This window comes from Ascaphus truei, chromosome 6, assembly GCF_040206685.1.
Source record: "Ascaphus truei isolate aAscTru1 chromosome 6, aAscTru1.hap1, whole genome shotgun sequence".
NCBI lineage: Eukaryota > Metazoa > Chordata > Amphibia > Anura > Ascaphidae > Ascaphus > Ascaphus truei.
This window is the reverse complement of record NC_134488.1, coordinates 47,896,417-47,918,646: the sequence shown is the minus strand read 5'-3', so window position 1 is coordinate 47,918,646 and position 22,230 is coordinate 47,896,417. Positions and strand designations below refer to the sequence as shown.

General features: G+C 58.3%; 1 protein-coding gene across 1 annotated transcript; it reads left to right on the top strand.

Annotated features, from left to right (window-relative positions):
- The first annotated feature begins 8,823 nt into the window (after positions 1–8,823).
- Positions 8,824–21,533, top strand: HINFP (histone H4 transcription factor). The gene is made up of 8 exons (XM_075604163.1): positions 8,824–9,069; positions 11,283–11,394; positions 12,725–12,877; positions 13,031–13,108; positions 14,292–14,412; positions 17,315–17,453; positions 18,099–18,223; positions 20,634–21,533. Exons 1-8 carry the CDS (start codon positions 8,950–8,952, stop codon positions 20,845–20,847), a joined length of 1,062 nt encoding a protein of 353 aa, XP_075460278.1. The 5' UTR covers positions 8,824–8,949; the 3' UTR covers positions 20,848–21,533.
- The last annotated feature ends 697 nt before the right edge of the window (positions 21,534–22,230 follow it).

The window sequence follows — 22,230 nt, the reverse complement described above, 5'->3', positions numbered from 1 at the left end:
TCCTTCTCGCCTACTCCTTCCCCTGCTCCTTCTCTCCTACTCCTTCCCTCTCCTTCTCGCCTACTCCTTCCCTCTCCTTCTCGCCTACTCCTTCCCTCTCCTTCTCGCCTACTCCTTCCCTCTCCTTCTCGCCTACTCCTTCCCTCTCCTTCTCGCCTACTCCTTCCCTCTCCTTCTCGCCTACTCCTTCCCTCTCCTTCTCTCCTACTCCTTCCCTCTCCTTCTCTCCTACTCCTTCCCTCTCCTTCTCTCCTACTCCTTCCCTCTCCTTCTCTCCTACTCCTTCCCTCTCCTTCTCTCCTACTCCTTCTCTCTCCTACTCCTTCCCTCTCCTTCTCGCCTACTCCTTCCCTCTCCTTCTCGCCTACTCCTTCCCTCCCCCTCTCCTTCTCTCCTACTCCTTCCTCTCCTTCTCTCCTCTCCTCTCCTTCTCTCCTACTCCTACTCCTTCCTCTCCTTCTCGCCTACTCCTTCCCTCTCCTTCTCGCCTACTCCTTCCCTCTCCTTCTCGCCTACTCCTTCCCTCTCCTTCTCGCCTACTCCTTCCCTCTCCTTCTCGCCTACTCCTTCCCTCTCCTTCTCGCCTACTCCTTCCCTCTCCTTCTCGCCTACTCCTTCCCTCTCCTTCTCGCCTACTCCTTCCCTCTCCTTCTCGCCTACTCCTTCCCTCTCCTTCTCGCCTACTCCTTCCTCTCCTTCTCGCCTACTCCTTCCCTCTCCTTCTCGCCTACTCCTTCCCTCTCCTTCTCGCCTACTCCTTCCCTCTCCTTCTCGCCTACTCCTTCCCTCTCCTTCTCGCCTACTCCTTCCCTCTCCTTCTCGCCTACTCCTTCCCTCTCCTTCTCGCCTACTCCTTCCCTCTCCTTCTCGCCTACTCCTTCCCTCTCCTTCTCGCCTACTCCTTCCCTCTCCTTCTCGCCTACTCCTTCCCTCTCCTTCTCGCCTACTCTTCCCTCTCCTTCTCGCCTACTCCTTCCCTCTCCTTCTCGCCTACTCCTTCCTCTCCTTCTCGCCTACTCCTTCCTCTCCTTCTCCTACTCCTTCCTCTCCTTCTCTCCTACTCCTTCCCTCTCCTTCTCTCCTACTCCTTCCCTCTCCTTCTCTCCTACTCCTTCCCTCTCCTTCTCTCCTACTCCTTCTCCTACTCTCCTCCTTCTCTCCTACTCCTTCCCTTTCCTTCTCGCCTACTCCTTCCCTCTCCTTCTCGCCTACTCCTTCCCTCTCCTTCTCGCCTACTCCTTCCTCTCCTTCTCGCCTACTCCTTCCCTCTCCTTCTCTCCTACTCCTTCCCTCTCCTTCTCTCCTACTCCTTCCCTCTCCTTCTCGCCTACTCCTTCCCTCTCCTTCTCGCCTACTCCTTCCTCTCCTTCTCGCCTACTCCTTCCCTCTCCTTCTCGCCTACTCCTTCCCTCTCCTCTCGCCTACTCCTTCCCTCTCCTTCTCGCCTACTCCTTCCCTCTCCTTCTCGCCTACTCCTTCCCTCTCCTTCTCGCCTACTCCTTCCCTCTCCTTCTCGCTACTCCTTCCCTCTCCTTCTCTCCTACTCCTTCCTCTCCTTCTCTCCTACTCCTTCCCTCTCCTTCTCTCCTACTCCTTCCCTCTCCTTCTCTCCTACTCCTTCCCTCTCCTTCTCTCCTACTCCTTCCCTCTCCTTCTCTCCTACTCCTTCTCTCCACTCCTCTCCTTCTCTCCTACTCCTTCCCTCTCCTTCTCGCCTACTCCTTCCCTCTCCTTCTCGCCTACTCCTTCCCTCTCCTTCTCGCTTACTCCTTCCCTCTCCTTCTCGCCTTCTCTTCCCTCCTTCTCGCTCCCTCTCCTTCTCGCCTACTCCTTCCCTCTCCTTCTCGCCTACTCCTTCCCTCTCCTTCTCTCCTACCTTCCCTCTCCTTCTCTCCTACTCCTTCCCTCTCCTTCTCTCCTACTCCTTCCCTCTCCTTCTCTCCTACTCCTTCCCTCTCCTTCTCTCCTACTCCTTCCCTCTCCTTCTCTCTCTCTCTCCTACCTCCTCCTTCACTCCTTCCCTCTCCTACTCCTTCCCTCTCCTTCTCTCCTACTCCTTCCCTCTCCTCTCTCCTACTCCTTCCCTCTCCTTCTCTCCTACTCCTTCCCTCTCCTTCTCCTACTCTTCCCTCTCCTACTCCTTCCCTCTCCTTCTCCTACTCCTTCCCTCTCCTTCTCGCCTACTCTTCCCTCTCCTTCTCGCCTACTCCTTCCCTCTCCTTCTCGCCTACTCCTTCCCTCTCCTTCTCTCCTACTCCTTCCCTCTCCTTCTCTCCTACTCCTTCCCTCTCCTTCTCTCCTACTCCTTCCCTCTCCTTCTCTCCTACTCCTTCCCTCTCCTTCTCTCCTACTCCTTCCCTCTCCTTCTCTCCTACTCCTTCCCTCTCCTTCTCTCCTACTCCTTCCCTCTCCTTCTCTCCTACTCCTTCCCTCTCCTTCTCTCCTACTCCTTCCCTCTCCTTCTCCCTCCTCCCTCTCCTTCCCTCTCCTTCTCTCCTACTCCTTCCCTCTCCTTCTCTCCTACTCCTTCCCTCTCCTTCTCTCCTACTCCTTCCCTCTCCTTCTCTCCTACTCCTTCCCTCTCCTTCTCGCCTACTCCTTCCCTCTCCTTCTCGCCTACTCCTTCCCTCTCCTTCTCGCCTACTCCTTCCCTCTCCTCTCGCCTACTCCTTCCCTCTCCTTCTCGCCTACTCCTTCCCTCTCCTTCTCGCCTACTCCTTCCCTCTCCTTCTCGCCTACTCCTTCCCTCTCCTTCTCGCCTACTCCTTCCCTCTCCTTCTCGCCTACTCCTTCCCTCTCCTTCTCTCCTACTCCTTCCCTCTCCTTCTCTCCTACTCCTTCCCTCTCCTTCTCTCCTACTCCTTCCCTTCCTTCTCTCCTACTCCTTCCCTCTCCTTCTCTCCTACTCCTTCTCTCCTACTCCTTCCCTCTCCTTCTCCTACTCCTTCCCTCTCCTTCTCGCCTACTCCTTCCCTCTCCTTCTCGCCTACTCCTTCCCTCTCCTTCTCGCCTACTCCTTCCCTCTCCTTCTCGCTACTCCTTCCCTCTCCTTCTCGCCTACTCCTTCCCTCTCCTTCTCGCCTACTCCTTCCCTCTCCTTCTCGCCTACTCCTTCCCTCTCCTTCTCGCCTACTCCTTCCCTCTCCTTCTCGCCTACTCCTTCCCTCTCCTTCTCGCCTACTCCTTCCTTCTCTCCTTCTCGCCTACTCCTTCCCTCTCCTTCTCGCCTACTCCTTCCCTCTCCTTCTCGCCTACTCCTTCCCTCTCCTTCTCGCCTACTCCTTCCCTCTCCTTCTCGCCTACTCCTTCCCTCTCCTTCTCGCCTACTCCTTCCCTCTCCTTCTCGCCTACTCCTTCCCTCTCCTTCTCGCCTACTCCTCTCCTCTCGCCTACTCCTCCCTTCTCCTTCTCTCCTACTCCTTCCCTCTCCTTCTCTCCTACTCCTTCCCTCTCCTTCTCTCCTACTCCTTCCCTCTCCTTCTCTCCTACTCCTTCCCTCTCCTTCTCGCCTACTCCTTCCCTCTCCTTCTCGCCTACTCCTTCCTCTCCTTCTCGCCTACTCCTTCCCTCTCCTTCTCGCCTACTCCTTCCCTCTCCTTCTCGCCTACTCCTTCCCTCTCCTTCTCGCCTACTCCTTCCCTCTCCTTCTCGCCTACTCCTTCCCTCTCCTTCTCGCCTACTCCTTCCCTCTCCTTCTCGCCTACTCCTTCCCTCTCCTTCTCGCCTACTCCTTCCCTCTCCTTCTCGCCTACTCCTTCCCTCCTCCTTCTCGCCTACTCCTTCCCTCTCCTTCTCGCCTACTCCTTCCCTCTCCTTCTCGCCTACTCCTTCCTCTCCTTCTCTCCTACTCCTTCCTCTCCTTCTCTCCTACTCCTTCCCTCTCCTTCTCTCCTACTCCTTCCCTCTCCTCTCTCCTACTCCTTCTCTCCTACTCCTTCCCTCTCCTTCTCTCCTACTCCTTCCCTCTCCTTCTCGCCTACTCCTTCCCTCTCCTTCTCGCCTACTCCTTCCCTCTCCTTCTCGCCTACTCCTTCCCTCTCCTTCTCGCCTACTCCTTCCCTCTCCTTCTCGCTTACTCCCTTCCCTCTCCTTCTCGCCTACTCCTTCCCTCTCCTTCTCGCCTACTCCTTCCCTCTCCTTCTCGCCTACTCCTTCCCTCTCCTTCTCGCCTACTCCTTCCCTCTCCTTCTCGCCTACTCCTTCCCTCTCCTTCTCGCCTACTCCTTCCTCTCCTTCTCGCCTACTCCTTCCTCTCCTTCTCGCCTACTCCTTCCCTCTCCTTCTCGCCTACTCCTTCCCTCTCCTTCTCGCCTACTCCTTCCCTCTCCTTCTCGCCTACTCCTTCCTCTCCTTCTCTCCTACTCCTTCCTCTCCTACTCCTTCCCTCCTCTCCCTTCTCTTCCTACTCCTTCCCTCTCCTTCTCTCCTACTCCTTCCCTCTCCTTCTCTCCTACTCCTTCCCTCTCCTTCTCTCCTACTCCTTCCCTCTCCTTCTCTCCTACTCCTTCCCTCTCCTTCTCTCCTACTCCTTCCCTCTCCTTCTCTCCTACTCCTTCTCTCCTACTCCTTCCCTCTCCTTCTCGCCTACTCCTTCCCTCTCCTTCTCGCCTACTCCTTCTCTCTCCTTCTCTCCTACTCCTTCCCTCTCCTTCTCTCCTACTTCTTCCCTCTCCTTCTCTCCTACTCCTTCCTCTCCTTCTCTCCTACTCCTTCCCTCTCCTTCTCTCCTACTCCTTCCCTCTCCTTCTCTCCTACTCCTTCCCTCTCCTTCTCTCCTACTCCTTCCCTCTCCTTCTCTCCTACTCCTTCTCTCCTACTCCTTCCTCTCCTTCTCTCCTACTCCTTCCCTCTCCTTCTCTCCTACTCCTTCCCTCTCCTTCTCTCCTACTCCTTCCCTCTCCTTCTCTCCTACTCCTTCTCTCCTACTCCTTCCCTCTCCTTCTCGCCTACCTCCTTCCTCTCCTTCTCGCCTACTCCTTCCCTCTCCTTCTCGCCTACTCCTTCCCTCTCCTTCTCGCCTACTCCTTCCCTCTCCTTCTCGCCTACTCCTTCCCTCTCCTTCTCGCCTACTCCTTCCCTCTCCTTCTCGCCTACTCCTTCCCTCTCCTTCTCGCCTACTCCTTCCCTCTCCTTCTCGCCTACTCCTTCCCTCTCCTTCTCGCCTACTCCTTCCCTCTCCTCTCGCCTACTCCTTCCCTCTCCTTCTCGCCTACTCCTTCCCTCTCCTTCTCGCCTACTCCTTCCCTCTCCTTCTCGCCTACTCCTTCCCTCTCCTTCTCGCCTACTCCTTCCCTCTCCTTCTCGCCTACTCCTTCCCTCTCCTTCTCGCCTACTCCTTCCCTCTCCTTCTCTCCTACTCCTTCCCTCTCCTTCTCTCCTACTCCTTCCCTCTCCTTCTCTCCTACTCCTTCCCTCTCCTTCTCTCCTACTCCTTCTCTCCTACTCCTTCCCTCTCCTTCTCGCCTACTCCTTCCCTCTCCTTCTCGCCTACTCCTTCCCTCTCCTTCTCGCCTACTCCTTCCTCTCCTTCTCGCTTACTCCTTCCCTCTCCTTCTCGCCTACTCCTTCCCTCTCCTTCTCGCCTACTCCTTCCCTCTCCTTCTCGCCTACTCCTTCCCTCTCCTTCTCGCCTACTCCTTCCCTCTCCTTCTCGCCTACTCCTTCCTCTCCTTCTCGCCTACTCCTTCCCTCTCCTTCTCGCCTACTCCTTCCCTCTCCTTCTCGCCTACTCCTTCCCTCTCCTTCTCGCCTACTCCTTCCCTCTCCTTCTCGCCTACTCCTCCCTCTCCTTCTCGCCTACTCCTTCCCTCTCCTTCTCGCCTACTCCTTCCCTCTCCTTCTCGCCTACTCCTTCCCTCTCCTTCTCGCCTACTCCTTCCCTCTCCTTCTCGCCTACTCCTTCCCTCTCCTTCTCGCCTACTCCTTCCCTCTCCTTCTCGCCTACTCCTTCCCTCTCCTTCTCGCCTACTCCTTCCCTCTCCTTCTCGCCTACTCCTTCCCTCTCCTTCTCTCCTACTCCTTCCCTCTCCTTCTCTCCTACTCCTTCTCTTTCCTTCTCGCCTACTCCTTCCCTCTCCTTCTCGCCTACTCCTCTACTCCTTCCCTCTCCTTCTCGCCTACTCCTTCCCTCTCCTTCTCGCCTACTCTTCCCTCCTCTCGCCTACTCCTCCTCTCGCCTACTCCTTCCCTCTCCTTCTCGCCTACTCCTTCCCTCTCCTACTCCTTCTCTCCTACTCCTTCCCTCTCCTACTCCTTCTCTCCTACTCCTTCCTCTCTCCTTCTCCTCCTACTCCTTCCCTCTCCTTCTCGCCTACTCCTTCCCTCTCCTTCTCGCCTACTCCTTCCCTCTCCTTCTCGCCTTCTCCTTCCCTCTCCTTCTCGCCTACTCCTTCCCTCTCCTTCTCGCCTACTCCTTCCCTCTCCTTCTCGCCTACTCCTTCCCTCTCCTTCTCGCCTACTCCTTCCCTCTCCTTCTCGCCTACTCCTTCCCTCTCCTTCTCGCCTACTCCTTCCCTCTCCTATCTCCTACTCCTTCCCTCTCCTTCTCTCCTAGTCCTTCCCTCTCCTTCTCTCCTACTCCGTCCCTCTCCTTCTCTCCTACTCCTTCCCTCTCCTTCTCTCCTACTCCTTCCCTCTCCTTCTCTCCTACTCCTTCCCTCTCCTTCTCTCCTACTCCTTCTCTCCTACTCCTTCCCTCTCCTTCTCGCCTACTCCTTCCCTCTCCTTCTCGCCTACTCCTTCCCTCTCCTTCTCGCCTACTCCTTCCCTCTCCTTCTCGCCTACTCCTTCCCTCTCCTTCTCGCCTACTCCTTCCCTCTCCTTCTCGCCTACTCCTTCCCTCTCCTTCTCGCCTACTCCTTCCCTCTCCTTCTCTCTACTCCTTCCCTCTCCTTCTCTCCTACTCCTTCCCTCTCCTTCTCTCCTACTCCTTCCCTCTCCTTCTCCTACTCTTTCTCTCCTACTCCTTCCCTCTCCTTCTCTCCTACTCCTTCTCTTTCCTTCTCGCCTACTCCTTCCCTCTCCTTCTCGCCTACTCCTTCCCTCTCCTTCTCGCCTACTCCTTCCCTCTCCTTCTCGCCTACTCCTTCCCTCTCCTTCTCGCCTACTCCTTCCCTCTCCTTCTCGCCTACTCCTTCCCTCTCCTTCTCGCCTACTCCTTCCCTCTCCTTCTCGCCTACTCCTTCCTCTCCTTCTCGCCTACTCCTTCCCTCTCCTTCTCGCCTACTCCTTCCCTCTCCTTCTCGCCTACTCCTTCCCTCTCCTTCTCTCCTACTCCTTCCCTCTCCTTCTCTCCTACTCCTTCCCTCTCCTTCTCTCCTACTCCTTCCCCTCTCCCTTCCTCTCTCCTACTCCTTCCTCTCCTTCTCTCCTACTCCTTCCCTCTCCTTCTCTCCTACTCCTTCCCTCTCCTACTCCTTCTCTCCTACTCCTTCCCTCTCCTTCTCTCCTACTCCTTCCCTCCTCCTTCTCTCCTACTCCTTCCCTCTCCTTCTCGCCTACTCCTTCCCTCTCCTTCTCGCCTACTCCTTCCCTCTCCTTCTCGCCTTCTCCTTCCCTCTCCTTCTCGCCTACTCCTTCCCTCTCCTTCTCGCCTACTCCTTCCCTCTCCTTCTCGCCTACTCCTTCCCTCTCCTTCTCGCCTACTCCTTCCCTCTCCTTCTCGCCTACTCCTTCCCTCTCCTTCTCGCCTACTCCTTCCCTCTCCTATCTCCTACTCCTTCCCTCTCCTTCTCTCCTAGTCCTTCCCTCTCCTTCTCTCCTACTCCTTCCCTCTCCTTCTCTCCTACTCCTTCTCTCCTACTCCTTCCCTCTCCTTCTCGCCTACTCCTTCCCTCTCCTTCTCTCCTACTCCTTCCCTCTCCTTCTCGCCTACTCCTTCCCTCTCCTTCTCGCCTACTCCTTCCCTCTCCTTCTCGCCTACTCCTTCCCTCTCCTTCTCGCCTACTCCTTCCCTCTCCTTCTCGCCTACTCCTTCCCTCTCCTTCTCGCCTACTCCTTCCCTCTCCTTCTCGCCTACTCCTTCCCTCTCCTTCTCGCCTACTCCTTCCCTCTCCTCGCCTACTCCTTCTCTCTCCTATCTCCTACTCCTTCCCTCTCCTTCTCTCCTAGTCCTTCCCTCTCCTTCTCTCCTACTCCTTCCCTCTCCGTCTCTCCTACTCCTTCCCTCTCCTTCTCTCCTACTCCTTCCCTCTCCTTCTCTCCTACTCCTTCCCTCTCCTTCTCTCCTACTCCTTCCCTCTCCTTCTCTCCTACTCCTTCTTGCCTACTCCTTCCCTCTCCTTCTCGCCTACTCCTTCCCTCTCCTTCTCGCCTACTCCTTCCCTCTCCTTCTCGCCTACTCCTTCCCTCTCCTTCTCGCCTACTCCTTCCCTCCTCCTTCTCGCCTACTCCTTCCCTCTCCTTCTCTCCTACTTCTTCCCTCTCCTTCTCTCCTACTTCTTCCCTCTCCTTCTCTCCTACTTCTTCCCTCTCCTTCTCTCCTACTCTTTCCCTCTCCTTCTCTCCTACTCCTTCCCTCTCCTTCTCTCCTACTCCTTTCCTCTCCGTCTCTCCTACTACTTTCCTCTCCGTCTCTCCTACTCCTTCCCTCTCCTTCTCTCCTACTCCTTCCCTCTCCTTCTCTCCTACTCCTTCCCTCTCCTTCTCTCCTACTCCTTCCCTCTCCTTCTCTCCTACTCCTTCTCTCTCTCACGCCTTCCCTACTCACGTCTTCCCTCTCACGTCTTCCCTCTCACGCCTTCCCTCTCACGCCTTCCCTCTCACTCCTTCCCTCTCACGCCTTCCCTCTCACGCCTTCCCTCTCACGCCTTCCCTCTCACGCCTTCCCTCTCTCTCCCCCCAGATGAGTTCTGCTGCCTGTGGCAGGGCTGTGGGTTCTTCTCCCCGGAGAGCCCGCCAGACCTCACCCGCCACGTCTACTTCCACTGCTACCACACCAAGCTGAAGCAGATGGGGCTGCAGGCCCAGCAGGGTCACCCTGACCTCAGCCCCTGTCAGCTGGACACTCAGAGCCGCAACATGATTCCCGAACTGCAGGACAGCTTTGTGTGTCTGTGGGACAAGTGTGAGGTGAGGAGGGGTCAGCCGGGGACCCTACACTGTACTGCCAACGCCTTCACAGAGCAATGTTCTGCCGACCCCTCTGGCAGTACAAGGGTTAAAGCTATAGTTTCGGAGATAAAGGGTCAGTCCCACGTAAGAGCAAAGTGACCTAATGACAGGGACGTGTTTAATGGGTTAAAGGGTCAGTCCCACGTAGGAGCAAAGTGACCTAATGACAGGGACGTGTTTAATGGGTTAAAGGGTCAGTCCCACGTAGGAGCAAAGTGACCTAATGACAGGGACGTGTTTAATGTGTTAAAGGGTCAGTCCCACGTAGGGGCAAAGTGACCTAATGACAGGGACGTGTTTAATGGGTTAAAGGGTCAGTCCCACGTAGGGGCAAAGTGACCTAATGACAGGGACGTGTTTAATGGGTTAAAGGGTCAGTCCCACGTAGGGGCAAAGTGACCTAATGACAGGGACATGTTTAATGGGTTAAAGGGACAGTCCCACGTAGGAGCAAAGTGACCTAATGACAGGGACGTGTTTAATGGGTTAAAGGGTCAGTCCCACGTAGGAGCAAAGTGACCTAATGACAGGGACATGTTTAATGGGTTAAAGGGACTGTCCCACGTAGGAGCAAAGTGACCTAATGACAGGGACGTGTTTAATGGGTTAAAGAGTCAGTCCCACGTAGGAGCAAAGTGACCTAATGACAGGGACATGTTTAATGGGTTAAAGGGACTGTCCCACGTAGGGGCAAAGTGACCTAATGACAGGGACGTGTTTAATGGGTTAAAGGGTCAGTCCCACGTAGGAGCAAAGTGACCTAATGACAGGGACGTGTTTAATGGGTTAAAGGGTCAGTCCCACGTAGGGGCAAAGTGACCTAATGACAGGGACGTGTTTAATGGGTTAAAGGGACAATCCCACGTAGGAACAAAGTGACCTAATGACAGGGACGTGTTTAATGGGTTAAAGGGACAGTCCCACGTAGGAGCAAAGTGACCTAATGACAGGGACGTGTTTAATGGGTTAAAGGGTCAGTCCCACGTAGGGGCAAAGTGACCTAATGACAGGGACGTGTTTAATGGGTTAAAGGGACAGTCCCACGTAGGAGCAAAGTGACCTAATGACAGGGACGTGTTTAATGGGTTAAAGGGACAGTCCCACGTAGGAGCAAAGTGACCTAATGACAGGGACGTGTTTAATGGGTTAAAGGGTCAGTCCCACGTAGGGGCAAAGTGACCTAATGACAGGGACGTGTTTAATGGGTTAAAGGGACAGTCCCACGTAGGAGCAAAGTGACCTAATGACAGGGACGTGTTTAATGGGTTAAAGGGACAGTCCCACGTAGGAGCAAAGTGACCTAATGACAGGGACGTGGTTAAAGGGTCAGTCCCACGTAGGGGCAAAGTGACCTAATGACAGGGACGTGTTTAATGGGTTAAAGGGACAGTGTTTAATGGGTTAAAGGGACAGTCCCACGTAGGGGCAAAGTGACCTAATGACAGGGACGTGTTTAATGGGTTAAAGGGACAGTCCCACGTAGAAGCAAAGTGACCTAATGACAGGGACGTGTTTAATGGGTTAAAGGCTCAGTCCCACGTAGGGGCAAAGTGATCTAATGACAGGGACGTGTTTAATGAGTTAAAGGGACAGTCCCACGTAGGGGTAAAGTGACCTAATGACAGGGACGTGTTTAATGGGTTAAAGGCTCAGTCCCACGTAGGGGCAAAGTGACCTAATGACAGGGACGTGGTTAAAGGGTTAAAGGGACAGTCCCACGTAGGGGCAAAGTGACCTAATGACAGGGACGTGGTTAAAGGGTTAAAGGGACAGTCCCACGTAGGGGCAAAGTGACCTAATGACAGGGACGTGGTTAAAGGGTTAAAGGGACAGTCCCACGTAGGGGCAAAGTGACCTAATGACAGGGACGTGTTTAATGGGTTAAAGGGACAATCCCACGTAGGAGCAAAGTGACCTAATGACAGGGACGTGTTTAATGGGTTAAAGGGTCAGTCCCACGTAGGAACAAAGTGACCTAATGACGGGGACGTGTTTAATGGGTTAAAGGGTCAGTCCAACGTAGGGGCAAAGTGACCTAATGACGGGGACGTGGTTAATGGGTTAAAGGGTCAGTCCCACGTAGGGGCAAAGTGACCTAATGACGGGGACGTGGTTGACGGGTGAGTTGGGCAGGCCGCTGCATTAACCCTTGCTGGTTCCCCGTGCTGCAGAGCCCCTTTGAGAACGCGGAGTGGTATTACAGACACGTGGACTCGCACGGTCTGAACGCGGAGTATGAGGCGGCGGGGAAGGAAAACCGGGTGCTGCTGTGTGGCTGGAAAGGTGAGGGGGTCGCGAGGTCAGCGCAGGGTTCACCGTTAAATACAGATATATATATATATGTTCTGCTGTCAAAGCTCTCTGGGCACCCCTCCCCTCCCCCTGTGTGCACCCCTCCCCTCCCCCTGTGGGCACCCCAGCTCTCCCCCTGTGGGCACCCCTCCCCCTGTGGGCACAGCTCCCCTCCCCCTGTGGGCACCCCAGCTCTCCCCCTGTTGGCACCCCAGCTCTCCCCCTGTGGGCACCCCTCCCCTCCCCCTGTGGGCACCCCAGCTCTCCCCCTGTGGGCACCCCTCCCCCTGTGGGCACCCCTCCCCTCCCCCTGTGGGCACCCCTCCCCTCCCCCTGTGGGCACCCCAGCTCTCCCCCTGTGGGCACCCCTCCCCCTGTGGGCACAGCTGCTCTCCCCCTGTGGGCACCCCAGCTCTCCCCCTGTGGGCACCCCTCCCCTCCCCCTGTGGGCACCCCAGCTCTCCCCCTGTGGGCACCCCTCCCCTCCCCCTGTGGGCACCCCTCCCCTCCCCCTGTGGGCACCCCTCCCCTCCCCCTGTGGGCACCCCAGCTCTCCCCCTGTGGGCACCCCTCCCCCTGTGGGCACAGCTCCCCTCCCCCTGTGGGCACCCCAGCTCTCCCCCTGTGGGCACCCCAGCTCTCCCCCTGTGGGCACCCCTCCCCCTGTGGGCACCCCTCCCCCTGTGGGCACCCCTCCCCCTGTGGGCACCCCAGCTCTCCCCCCTGGGCTCCCCAGCTCTCCCCCCCTGGGCTCCCCAGCTCTCCCCCCCTGGGCTCCCCAGCTCTCCCCCTCTGGGCTCCCCAGCTCTCCCCCTCTGGGCTCCCCAGCTCTCCCCCTCTGGGCTCCCCAGCTCTCCCCCTCTGGGCACCCCTACCCTCCCCCTCTGGGCACCCCTACCCTCCCCCTGTGGGCACCCCAGCTCTCCCCCTGTGGGCACCCCTCCCCTCCCCTCCCCCTGTGGGCACCCCTCCCCCTGTGGGCTCCCCAGCTCTCCCCCTCTGGGCACCTCGGCTCTCCCCCCCTGGGCTCCCCAGCTCTCCCCCCCTGGGCTCCCCAGCTCTCCCCCTCTGGGCTCCCCAGCTCTCCCCCTCTGGGCACCCCTACCCTCCCCCTCTGGGCACCCCTACCCTCCCCCTTTGGGCACCCCAGCTCTCCCCTTGTGTGCACCCCAGCTCTCCCCCTGTGGGCACCCCAGCTCTCCCCCTGTGGGCACCCCAGCTCTCCCCCTCTGGACACCCCAGCTCTCCCCCTGTGGGCACCCCAGCTCCCTCTCCCTGTGCCTATATCCTGCCCCCTGTCACCTCCCTCCTCCCCCCTCAGACTGTGATTGCTCCTGTAAAAGCCGTTGCAAGCTCCGGGAGCACCTGCGAAGTCACACTCAGGAGAAGGTCGTGTCCTGTCCCAACTGCGGGGGGATGTTCGCCAACAACACCAAGTTCTACGACCACCTCCGACGCCAGACATCGCTGGACCGTGAGTCTCCCGTGGCAGGGGCAGAGGGTGGGCATGGTAATAGACTCCCTGGGGTGGGAGAAGGGTCTGGGAGTCTCCTTGGGGCAGGGCGAGCAGGCTTGTGAGGTGTCATTGTATATAATATAAGTGACTTGTGTAACGTCCCCTGCACAGAGCATCGCTTCCAGTGTTCTCACTGCTCCAAGAGGTTTGCCACCGAGCGTCTGCTGCGGGATCACATGCGCAACCACGGTGAGTGTGCTCCTCCCCTCCTGCCGGCCGGGGACCTTTGCACCTGGCTGGGGTGCCCCCTCTCTCCTCTATTACTGCATAAACCTCTGATAGGGCAGGAACTACAAAAACAAATACCCCCGCAAACTCATCATGGTCTAAAACTCCTGAACTAACTCTTTCCCCCCCCCCTCTCCTTCTGCCCCCTCCTGTCTCTCTCTCCCCCTCTGCCCCCCCACCTCTCCCCCTCTGCCCCCCCACCTCTCCCCCTCTGCCCCCCACCTCTCCCCCTCTGCCCCCCCACCTCTCCCCCTCTGCCCCCCCACCTCTCTCTCCCCCTCTGTCCCCCCCACCTCTCTCTCCCCCTCTGTCCCCCCCTCCTCTCTCTCCCCCTCTGTCCCCCCCCTCCTCTCTCTCCCTCTCTGCCCCCCCTCCTCTCTCTCCCCCTCTGCCCCCCCCTCCTCTCTCTCCCCCTCTGCCCCCCCCCTCCTCTCTCCCCCCTCTGCCCCCCCTCCTCTCTCTCCCCCTCGCCCCCCCCTCCTCTCTCTCCCCCTCTGCCCCCCCCTCCTCTCTCTCCCCCTCTGCCCCCCCCTCCTCTCTCTCCCCCTCTGCCCCCCCTCCTCTCTCTCCCCCTCTGCCCCCCCTCCTCTCTCTCCCCCTCTGTCCCCCCTCCTCTCTCTTCCCCTCTCCCACCTCCTCTCTCTTCCCCTCTCCCACCTCCTCTCTCTTCCCCTCTGCCCCCCCTTCCTCTCTCCCCCTCTGCCCCCCCATCCTCTCTCTCCCCCTCTGCCCCCCCTTCCTCTCTCCCCCTCTGCCCCCCCATCCTCTCTCTCCCCCTCTGCCCCCCCTCCTCTCTCTCCCCCTCTGCCCCCCTCCTCTCTCTCCCCCTCTGCCCCCCCTCCTCTCTCTTCCCCTCTCCCACCTCCTCTCTCTTCCCCTCTCCCACCTCCTCTCTCTTCCCCTCTCCCACCTCCTCTCTCTTCCCCTCTGCCCCCCCTTCCTCTCTCCCCCTCTGCCCCCCCATCCTCTCTCTCCCCCTCTGCCCCCCCTCCTCTCTCTCCCCCTCTGCCCCCCCCTCCTCTCTCTCCCCCTCTGTCCCCCCTCCTCTCTCTCCCCCTCTGTCCCCCCCCCCTCCTCTCTCGCCCCCCCCTCCTCTCTCTCTTCCCTCCCCCCTCTTTTCCCTCTCCCCCTGTCTCTTCTGCAGTAAATCATTACAAGTGCCCGCTGTGTGATATGACATGTCCGCTCCCCTCCACCCTGCGCACTCACATCCGCTTCCGGCACAGCGATGAGCGGCCCTACAAGTGCCAGCACTGTGATTACAGGTCAGTCCGGCACGGTGTGTGCGCGTGTGTCAGGCCAGCACGGTGTGTGCGCGTGTCAGGCCGGCACGGTGTGTGTGTCAGGCCGGCACGGTGTGTGTGTCAGGCCGGCACGGTGTGTGTGTCAGGCCGGCACGGTGTGTGTGTCAGGCCGGCACGGTGTGTGTGTCAGGCCGGCACGGTGTGTGTGTCAGGCCGGCACGGTGTGTGTGTCAGGCCGGCACGGTGTGTGTGTCAGGCCGGCACGGTGTGTGTGTCAGGCCGGCACGGTGTGTGTGCGCGCGCGTCGGGCCAGCACGGTGTGTGTGTGCGCGTGTGTGTGTTCGTCGGGCCGGCACGGTGTGTGTGTGCGCGTGTGTCGGGCCGGCACGCTGTGTGTGTTTGTGTGCACGTGTTGGGCCGGCACGGTGTGTGTGTCAGGCTGGCACGGTGTGTGTGCGCGCGCGTCGGGCCAGCACGGTGTGTGTGCGTGCGCGTCGGGCCGGCACGGTGTGTGTGTGCGCGTGTGTGTGTTCGTCGGGCCGGCACGGTGTGTGTGTGCGAGTGTGTCGGGCCGGCACGCTGTGTGTGTTTGTGTGCACGTGTTGGGCCGGCACGGTGTGTGTGTGCGCGCGCACGTGTCGGGCACGGTGTGTGTGTGTGTGTGTTTGTCGGGCCGGCACGGTGTGTGCGCGAGAGTGTCGGGCCGGCACGGTGTGTGCACGAGAGTGTCGGGCTGTATTACCCTCGGTGTGTGCTTGTTTGTGTCAGGCTGTATTTTCCTCGGTGTGTCAGGCTATATTACCCTGTGTGTGTGTGTGTGTGTGTGTGTGTGTGTCAGGCTGTATTACCCTCGGGTGTGTGTGTGTGTGTCAGGCTGTATTACCCTCCGGTGTGTGTGTGTGTGTGTCAGGCTGTATTACCCTCGGTGTGCCAGGCTGTATTACCCTCGGTGTGTCAGGCTGTATTACCCTCGGTGTGCCAGGCTGTATTACCCTCGGTGTGTCAGGCTGTATTACCCTCGGTGTGTCAGGCTGTATTACCCTCGGTGTGTCAGGCTGTATTACCCTCGGTGTGTCAGGCTGTATTACCCTCGATGTGTCAGGCTGTATTACCCTCGATGTGTCAGGCTGTATTACCCTCGGTGTGTCAGGCTGTATTACCCTCGGTGTGTCAGGCTGTATTACCCTCGGTGTGTCAGGCTGTATTACCCTCGGTGTGTCAGGCTGTATTACCCTCGGTGTGTCAGGCTGTATTACCCTCGGTGTGTCAGGCTGTATTACCCTCGGTGTGTCAGGCTGTATTACCCTCGGTGTGTCAGGCTGTATTACCCTCTGTGTCAGGCTGTATTACCCTCGATGTGTCAGGCTGTATTACCCTCGGTGTGTCAGGCTGTATTACCCTCGGTGTGTCAGGCTGTATTACCCTCGGTGTGTCAGGCTGCATTACCCTCGGTGTGTCAGGCTGTATTACCCTCGGTGTGTCAGGCTGTATTACCCTCGGTGTGTCAGGCTGTATTACCCTCGGTGTGTCAGGCTGTATTACCCTCGGTGTGTCAGGCTGTATTACCCTCGGTGTGTCAGGCTGTATTACCCTCGGTGTGTCAGGCTGTATTACCCTCGGTGTGTCAGGCTGTATTACCCTCGGTGTGTCAGGCTGTATTACCCTCGGTGTGTCAGGCTGTATTACCCTCGATGTGTCAGGCTGTATTACCCTCGGTGTGTCAGGCTGTATTACCCTCGGTGTGTCAGGCTGTATTACCCTCGGTGTGTCAGGCTGCATTACCCTCGGTGTGTCAGGCTGCATTACCCTCGGTGTGTCAGGCTGCATTACCCTCGGTGTGTCAGGCTGTATTACCCTCGGTGTGTCAGTCTGTATTACCCTCGGTGTATCAGTCTGTATTACCCTCGGTGTGTCAGGCTGTGTTACCCTTGTGTGTGTCAGGCTGTATTACCCTTGGGGTGAGTGTGTGTGTCAGGCTGTATTACCCTCGGGGTGAGTGTGTGTGTCAGGCTGTATTACCCTCAGGGTGAGTGTGTGTGTCAGGCTGTATTACCCTCGGGGTGAGTGTGTGTGTCAGGCTGTATTACCCTCTGTGTGTATGTGTCAGGCTTTTATTACCCTCGGTGTGTGTGTGTGTCGGGCTGTATTACCCTGTGTGTGTGTGTGTGTGTGTCAGGCTTTTAATACCCTCTGTGTGTGTAAGGCTTTTATTACCCTCTGTGTATGTGTGTCAGGCTTTTATTACCCTCTGTGTGTGTCAGGCTTTTATTACCCTGTGTGTGTGTGTGTGTGTGTGTGTGTGTGTGTGTCAGGCTGTATTACCCTGGGTGTGTGTGTGTGTGTCAGACTGTATTACCCTCGGTGTGTGTGTCAGGCTGTATTACCCTCGGTGTGTGTGTCAAGCTGTATTACCCTCTGTGTGTGTGTGTCAGGCTGTATTACCCTCGGTGTGTGTGTGTCAGGCTGTATTACCCTCGGTGTGTGTGTCAGGCTGTATAACCCTTGGTGTGTGTGTGTGTGTGTGTCAGGCTGTATTACCCTTGGTGTGTGTGTGTGTGTCAGGCTGTATTACCCTCGGTGTGTGTGTCAGGCTGTATTACCCTTGGTGTGTGTGTGTGTGTCAGGCTGTATTACCCTGGGTGTGTGTGTGTGTGTCAGGCTGTATTACCCTCGGTGTGTGTGTCAGGCTGTATTACCCTGTGTGTGTGTGTGTGTGTCAGGCTGTATTACCCTCGGTGTGTGTGTCAGGCTGTATTACCCTGTGTGTGTGTCAGGCTGTATTACCCTCTGTGTGTGCGTCAGGCTGTATTACCCTCGTTGTGTGTGTGTGTGTGTCTCCCTAGTCCCACATATAGCATCGAGCCTGGCAGACCCCCTCAGGCAGGGATTATATTACAGGGGCTGGGGGTCTCCCTTATTGCAGCTGTAAGAACCTGGTGGACCTGCGGAAGCATCTAGACACCCACAGCAAGGTGCCCACGTACAGCTGCGACTACGGGGACTGCAGCTTCAACGCCCGCTCTCTCTGCTCCATCAAGGCTCACTGCAGGAAGGTCCACGAGGTGAGCCCCTGACACTAGCCACTGATATCCCCCTGATACACACAGGGAGCAGCCACTGAACCCCCCCCCCCCCCCCCGACACACATCCACTGAACCCCCCCGACACTCATCCACTGAACCCCCCGGCACTCAGCCACTGAACCCCCCCGACACTCAGCCACTGAACCCCCCCGACACTCAACCACTGATCTCCCCCCGATACACACAGGGAGCAGCCACTGAACCCCCCCTGACACTCATCCACTGAACCCCCCCGACACTCAACCACTGAAGCCCCCCCCCCCGACACTCAACCACTGAAGCCCCCCCCCGACACTCAACCACTGAAGCCCCCCCCCGACACTCATCCACTGATCTCCCCCCAACCCCCCCGACACTCAACCACTGAAGCCCCCCCCGACACATGTTAATTATCAGTGTATAGATACTCAGCATCATTATACAGTGCAGCGTGTTCATTATCAGTGTATACTGATTGTAAACTCTTGTGTCAACAGCATATTGTGTCAGGAATGTAATTTGATTCTTATTACTGGTAACTTTGGGGTCTGACTCTCCCCCCCTCCCCCTCCTCCCCTCCCCCCTCCCCCTCCCCCTCCCCCCTCCCCCTCCCCCTCCCCCCCCCTCCCCCCCCACAATTCCCAGGGTGACTCCGAGCCGAGGTACAAGTGCCACGTGTGTGAGAAATGTTTCACGCGTGGGAACAACCTGACCGTTCACCTGCGCAAGAAGCACCAGTTCAAGTGGCCGTCAGGGCACCCGCGCTTCAGGTACCGAACCCCCCCCCCCCCCGCGCTTCAGGTACCGAACCCCCCCCCCCCGCGCTTCAGGTACCGAACCCCCCCCCCCCCCCCCGCGCTTCAGGTACCGAACCCCCCGCCCCCCGCGATTCAGGTACCGAACCCCCCCCTTCGCGCTTCAGGTACCGAGCCCCCCCCCCCCGCGCTTCAGGTACCGAGCCCCCCCCTGCGCTTCAGGTACCGACCCCCCCCCTCCCCCCCCGCGCTTCAGGTACCGACCCCCCCCTCCCCCCCGCGCTTCAGGTACCGACCCCCCCACCCCCCCGCGCTTCAGGTACCAACCCCCCCCTCCCCCCGCGCTTCAGGTACCGACCCCCCCACCCCCCCGCGCTTCAGGTACCAAACCTCCCCCCCCCCGCGCTTCAGGTACTGAAATCCCCCCCCCCCCCTGCGATTCAGGTACCGAACCCCCCCCCCACGGGGTACTGCGCCCCCACCCCGCCCATTCACACACCCCCCCTCCTTCAGGTACCACATCCCCCCTCCCCCCCACGCTTCTGGTATCCCCCCCTGCGCTTTAGGTATTCCCCCCCCCCCCCGCGCTTCAGGTATCCCCCCCTGCGCTTCAGGTATCCCCCCCTGCGCTTCAGGTATCTCCCCCCCCCCCCCCCGCGCTTCAGGTATCCCCCCCCCCGCGCTTCAGGTATCCCCCCCCCCGCGCTTCAGGTATCCCCCCCCCCGCGCTTCAGGTACCCCACCCCCGCGCTTCAGGTATCCCCCCCTGCGTTTCAGGTATCCCCCCCCTGCGTTTCAGGTTCCCCCCCCCCTGCGTTTCAGGTATCCCCCCCCCTGCGTTTCAGGTATCCCCCCCCTGCGTTTCAGGTATCCCCCCCCCCGCGCTTCAGGTATCCCCCCCCCCCCCCTGCGCTTCAGGAAACTCCCCCCCCCCGGCGCTTCAGGTATCCCCCCCCCCCTGCGCTTCAGGAAACCCCCCCCCCCCCGCGCTTCAGGTATCCCCCCTGCACTGCTGGGAACCCTCATATCCCTGCGCTGGGAACCCACCACCTCCCCGCTCTGACACATTCTCCCCCCCCCTGCGCTGCTGGGAACCCCCAAACCCTGCGATGTATTATATGCAAAGTTAGCTGTATTGATAAAAGGCACACTGGTTATGTGCGTGCGTGCGTACATGTGTGTGTGCGTGCGTGCGTACATGTGTAAGTACGTGTGTACGTGTAACACAAGTGGTGATTACTACCCTGTAACCTGCTGATTAATGATCACATCTTCCAGCTCCTGTAATGAGCTGTAGGTTCTGATCTTCAGCCAATGAGAGCCAGGCATCGGAGCGCTCCGCTTGTCATAACACACACACAGGTACAGGACACAACACACACGTACACACTGAGGGTATGCAGCTGTGGTGAGTGCCACTGTCCCCTGTGATAACCCAACCTGCAAAGTGATTTCCAGCAGCCATTGCTCATATGAATGTCTGTACATTTAACCCACTCTCCCTCTTCTCCCCCCCTCCCTGCCCTTGTGCTCCCTCTTTCCCCCCCTCCCTGCCCTTGTGCTTCCTCTTTCCCCCTGCCCTTGTGCTCCCTCTTTCCCCCTGCCCTTGTGCTCCCTCTTTTCCCCCCTGCCCTTGTGCTCCCTCTTTCCCCCCCTGCCCTTGTGCTCCCTCTTTTCCGCCCTGCCCTTGTGCTCCCTCTTTTCCCCCCCGCCCTTGTGCTCCCTCTTTCCCCCCCCTGCCCTTGTGCTCCCTCTTTTCCCCCCTGCCCTTGTGCTCCCTCTTTCCCCCCCCGCCCTTGTGTTCCCTCTTTTCCCCCCCTGCCCTTGTGCTCCCTCTTTTCCCCCCCTGCCCTTGTGCTCCCTCTTTTCCCCCCCTGCCCTTGTGCTCCCTCTTTTCCCCCCTACCCTTGTGCTCCCTCTTTTCCCCCCTGCCCTTGTGCTCCCTCTTTTCCCCCCCTGCCCTTGTGCTCCCTCTTTTCCCCCCGCCCTTGTGCTCCCTCTTTTCCCCCCTTCCCTTGTGCTCCCTCTTTTCCCCCCCTGCCCTTGTGCTCCCTCTTTTCCCCCCTTCCCTTGTGCTTCCTCTTTTCCCCCCTGCCCTTGTGCTCCCTCTTTTCCCCCCTGCCCTTGTGCTCCCTCTTTTCCCCCCTGCCCTTGTGCTCCCTATTTCCCCCCCCTGCCCTTGTGCTCCCTCTTTTCCCCCTGCCCTTATGCTCCCTCTTTCCCCCCTGCCCTTGTGCTCCCTCTTTTCCCCCCCTGCCCTTGTGCTCCCTCTTTTCCCCCCTGCCCTTATGCTCCCTCTTTCCCCCCCCCGCCCTTGTGCTCCCTCTTTTCCCCCCTGCCCTTGTGCTCCCTCTTTTCCCCCCTGCCCTTGTGCTCCCTCTTTCCCCCCCCTGCCCTTGTGCTCCCTCTGAATCCTCCCCCTTAGGTACAAGGAGCACGATGACGGGTTCCTGCGCCTGCAGCTGGTGCGGTACGAGAGTGTGGAGCTGACGGAGCAGCTGATGAAGGAGCGCGAGAAGCAGGGAGCGCCTCTGGATGCCGCGTCCGCTTGCTTGGTGCTGGGGCCGGAGGGAGGCTTGTACGAGAGGACAGGAGCAGAGGGGGCGGCAGAGAGAGACTGTGTATTACTTTCTGAGTGAGCAGAGCGCCGCTGCCCCTCCTCGCAAGAGCGCGCACTAATGCGAGCGCTCTCCAGTTAACAAGACTTCGTCAGGCGTCGCAGAGAGCTCACTTATAAACGAGACCGCTTCAGAGAGAGCGCCATCGTGCGTGATGCTCTCGTTAATTGCTGAGAACTCTCTAGGTATCAAAGTCTCCAATTGACGAGACCGCTTCACTCAAAAAGGAGACTGCTACAGATCTGAGAGAGTGCTCACTAAAAGACAAGACAAGACTGAGAACTGAGAGGGGGCTTTCCAATCTACAACCTACGAGACAGCCTGAGACGTGAGAGTGCTCTCCATACAAACGACAGCCTCAAACACACGAGTGTGTCTCCCCAGTGTGCGACACCCTAATCGAACACATGAGATCCCCCCCCCCCCCAACAATTTACAAGACCGCTTCAGATATCAACGGCTGTTGTCCAATCAACCACTCCTAAGATGTGAGCCCCCCGTCCTCAGAAGGGATCCCCGTCAGCGCCTGCCTCGCACATCACGAGATTGAGCCCCCAGTGGCGAGACTCCCCCAAACCAGACTGCACCCCCCTGTAACTTGTGGGAACCCACCGGACCGCTGCTCTCGCCCCCCCATGCCCTCCTCAGGTCTCTGCCGGGCATGTCCTCTTCATTCTGTTCTGTTCAATAAATATTTCAAGTCCCCACCCCTGTTGATGCGGCTTCCTACACTCTCCTGGGGGCTTCCCGGGGCTTACACACATTCAGCAGAGAGAGAACGCGGGCAGAGAGAACGCGCAGAGTTTTCTCTGTGCCCTCTCTCTCTGTCTGCACGCTCTCTCTCTGTCTGCGCGCTCTCTCTCTGTGCCCTCTCTCTCTGTCTGCACGCTCTCTCTCTGTCTGCGCGCTCTCTGTCTGCTCTGCGCGCTCTCTCTGTGCGCTCTCTCTCTGCGCGCTCTCTCTCTTTCCTACACTCTCCCGGGACGCCTTTGGGTCCTTACACACATTCAGCACTCTGTTATTCTGCGTTTGTAATGTGGCAAATCCGATAATAAGGATTTCATCGCAAAGGTGGCAAAATATTGCATGCCAGCGCTGCCCCCCCTCGTCCCCCCGTGTCTGCCCATTCTCCTGTCTCCTGGAAGACCTCTGACCTGATTTTGATCCATGGCTTCCTGTTATATTTAGGACTTAGCGTCACATCTCTCCCAAACATGTTCGAATTCCCTTCCTGTATTAGCTCTACCTAGTCAGCTGAGAGGCTATTCCACTAATCCACTACCCTTTCTGTGAAGTACTTGCGTACACACATATATATATATATATATATATATATATATATATATATATATATATATATATATATATATATATCAACAAGAAAAGAAAGCGCCCGATCCTAGT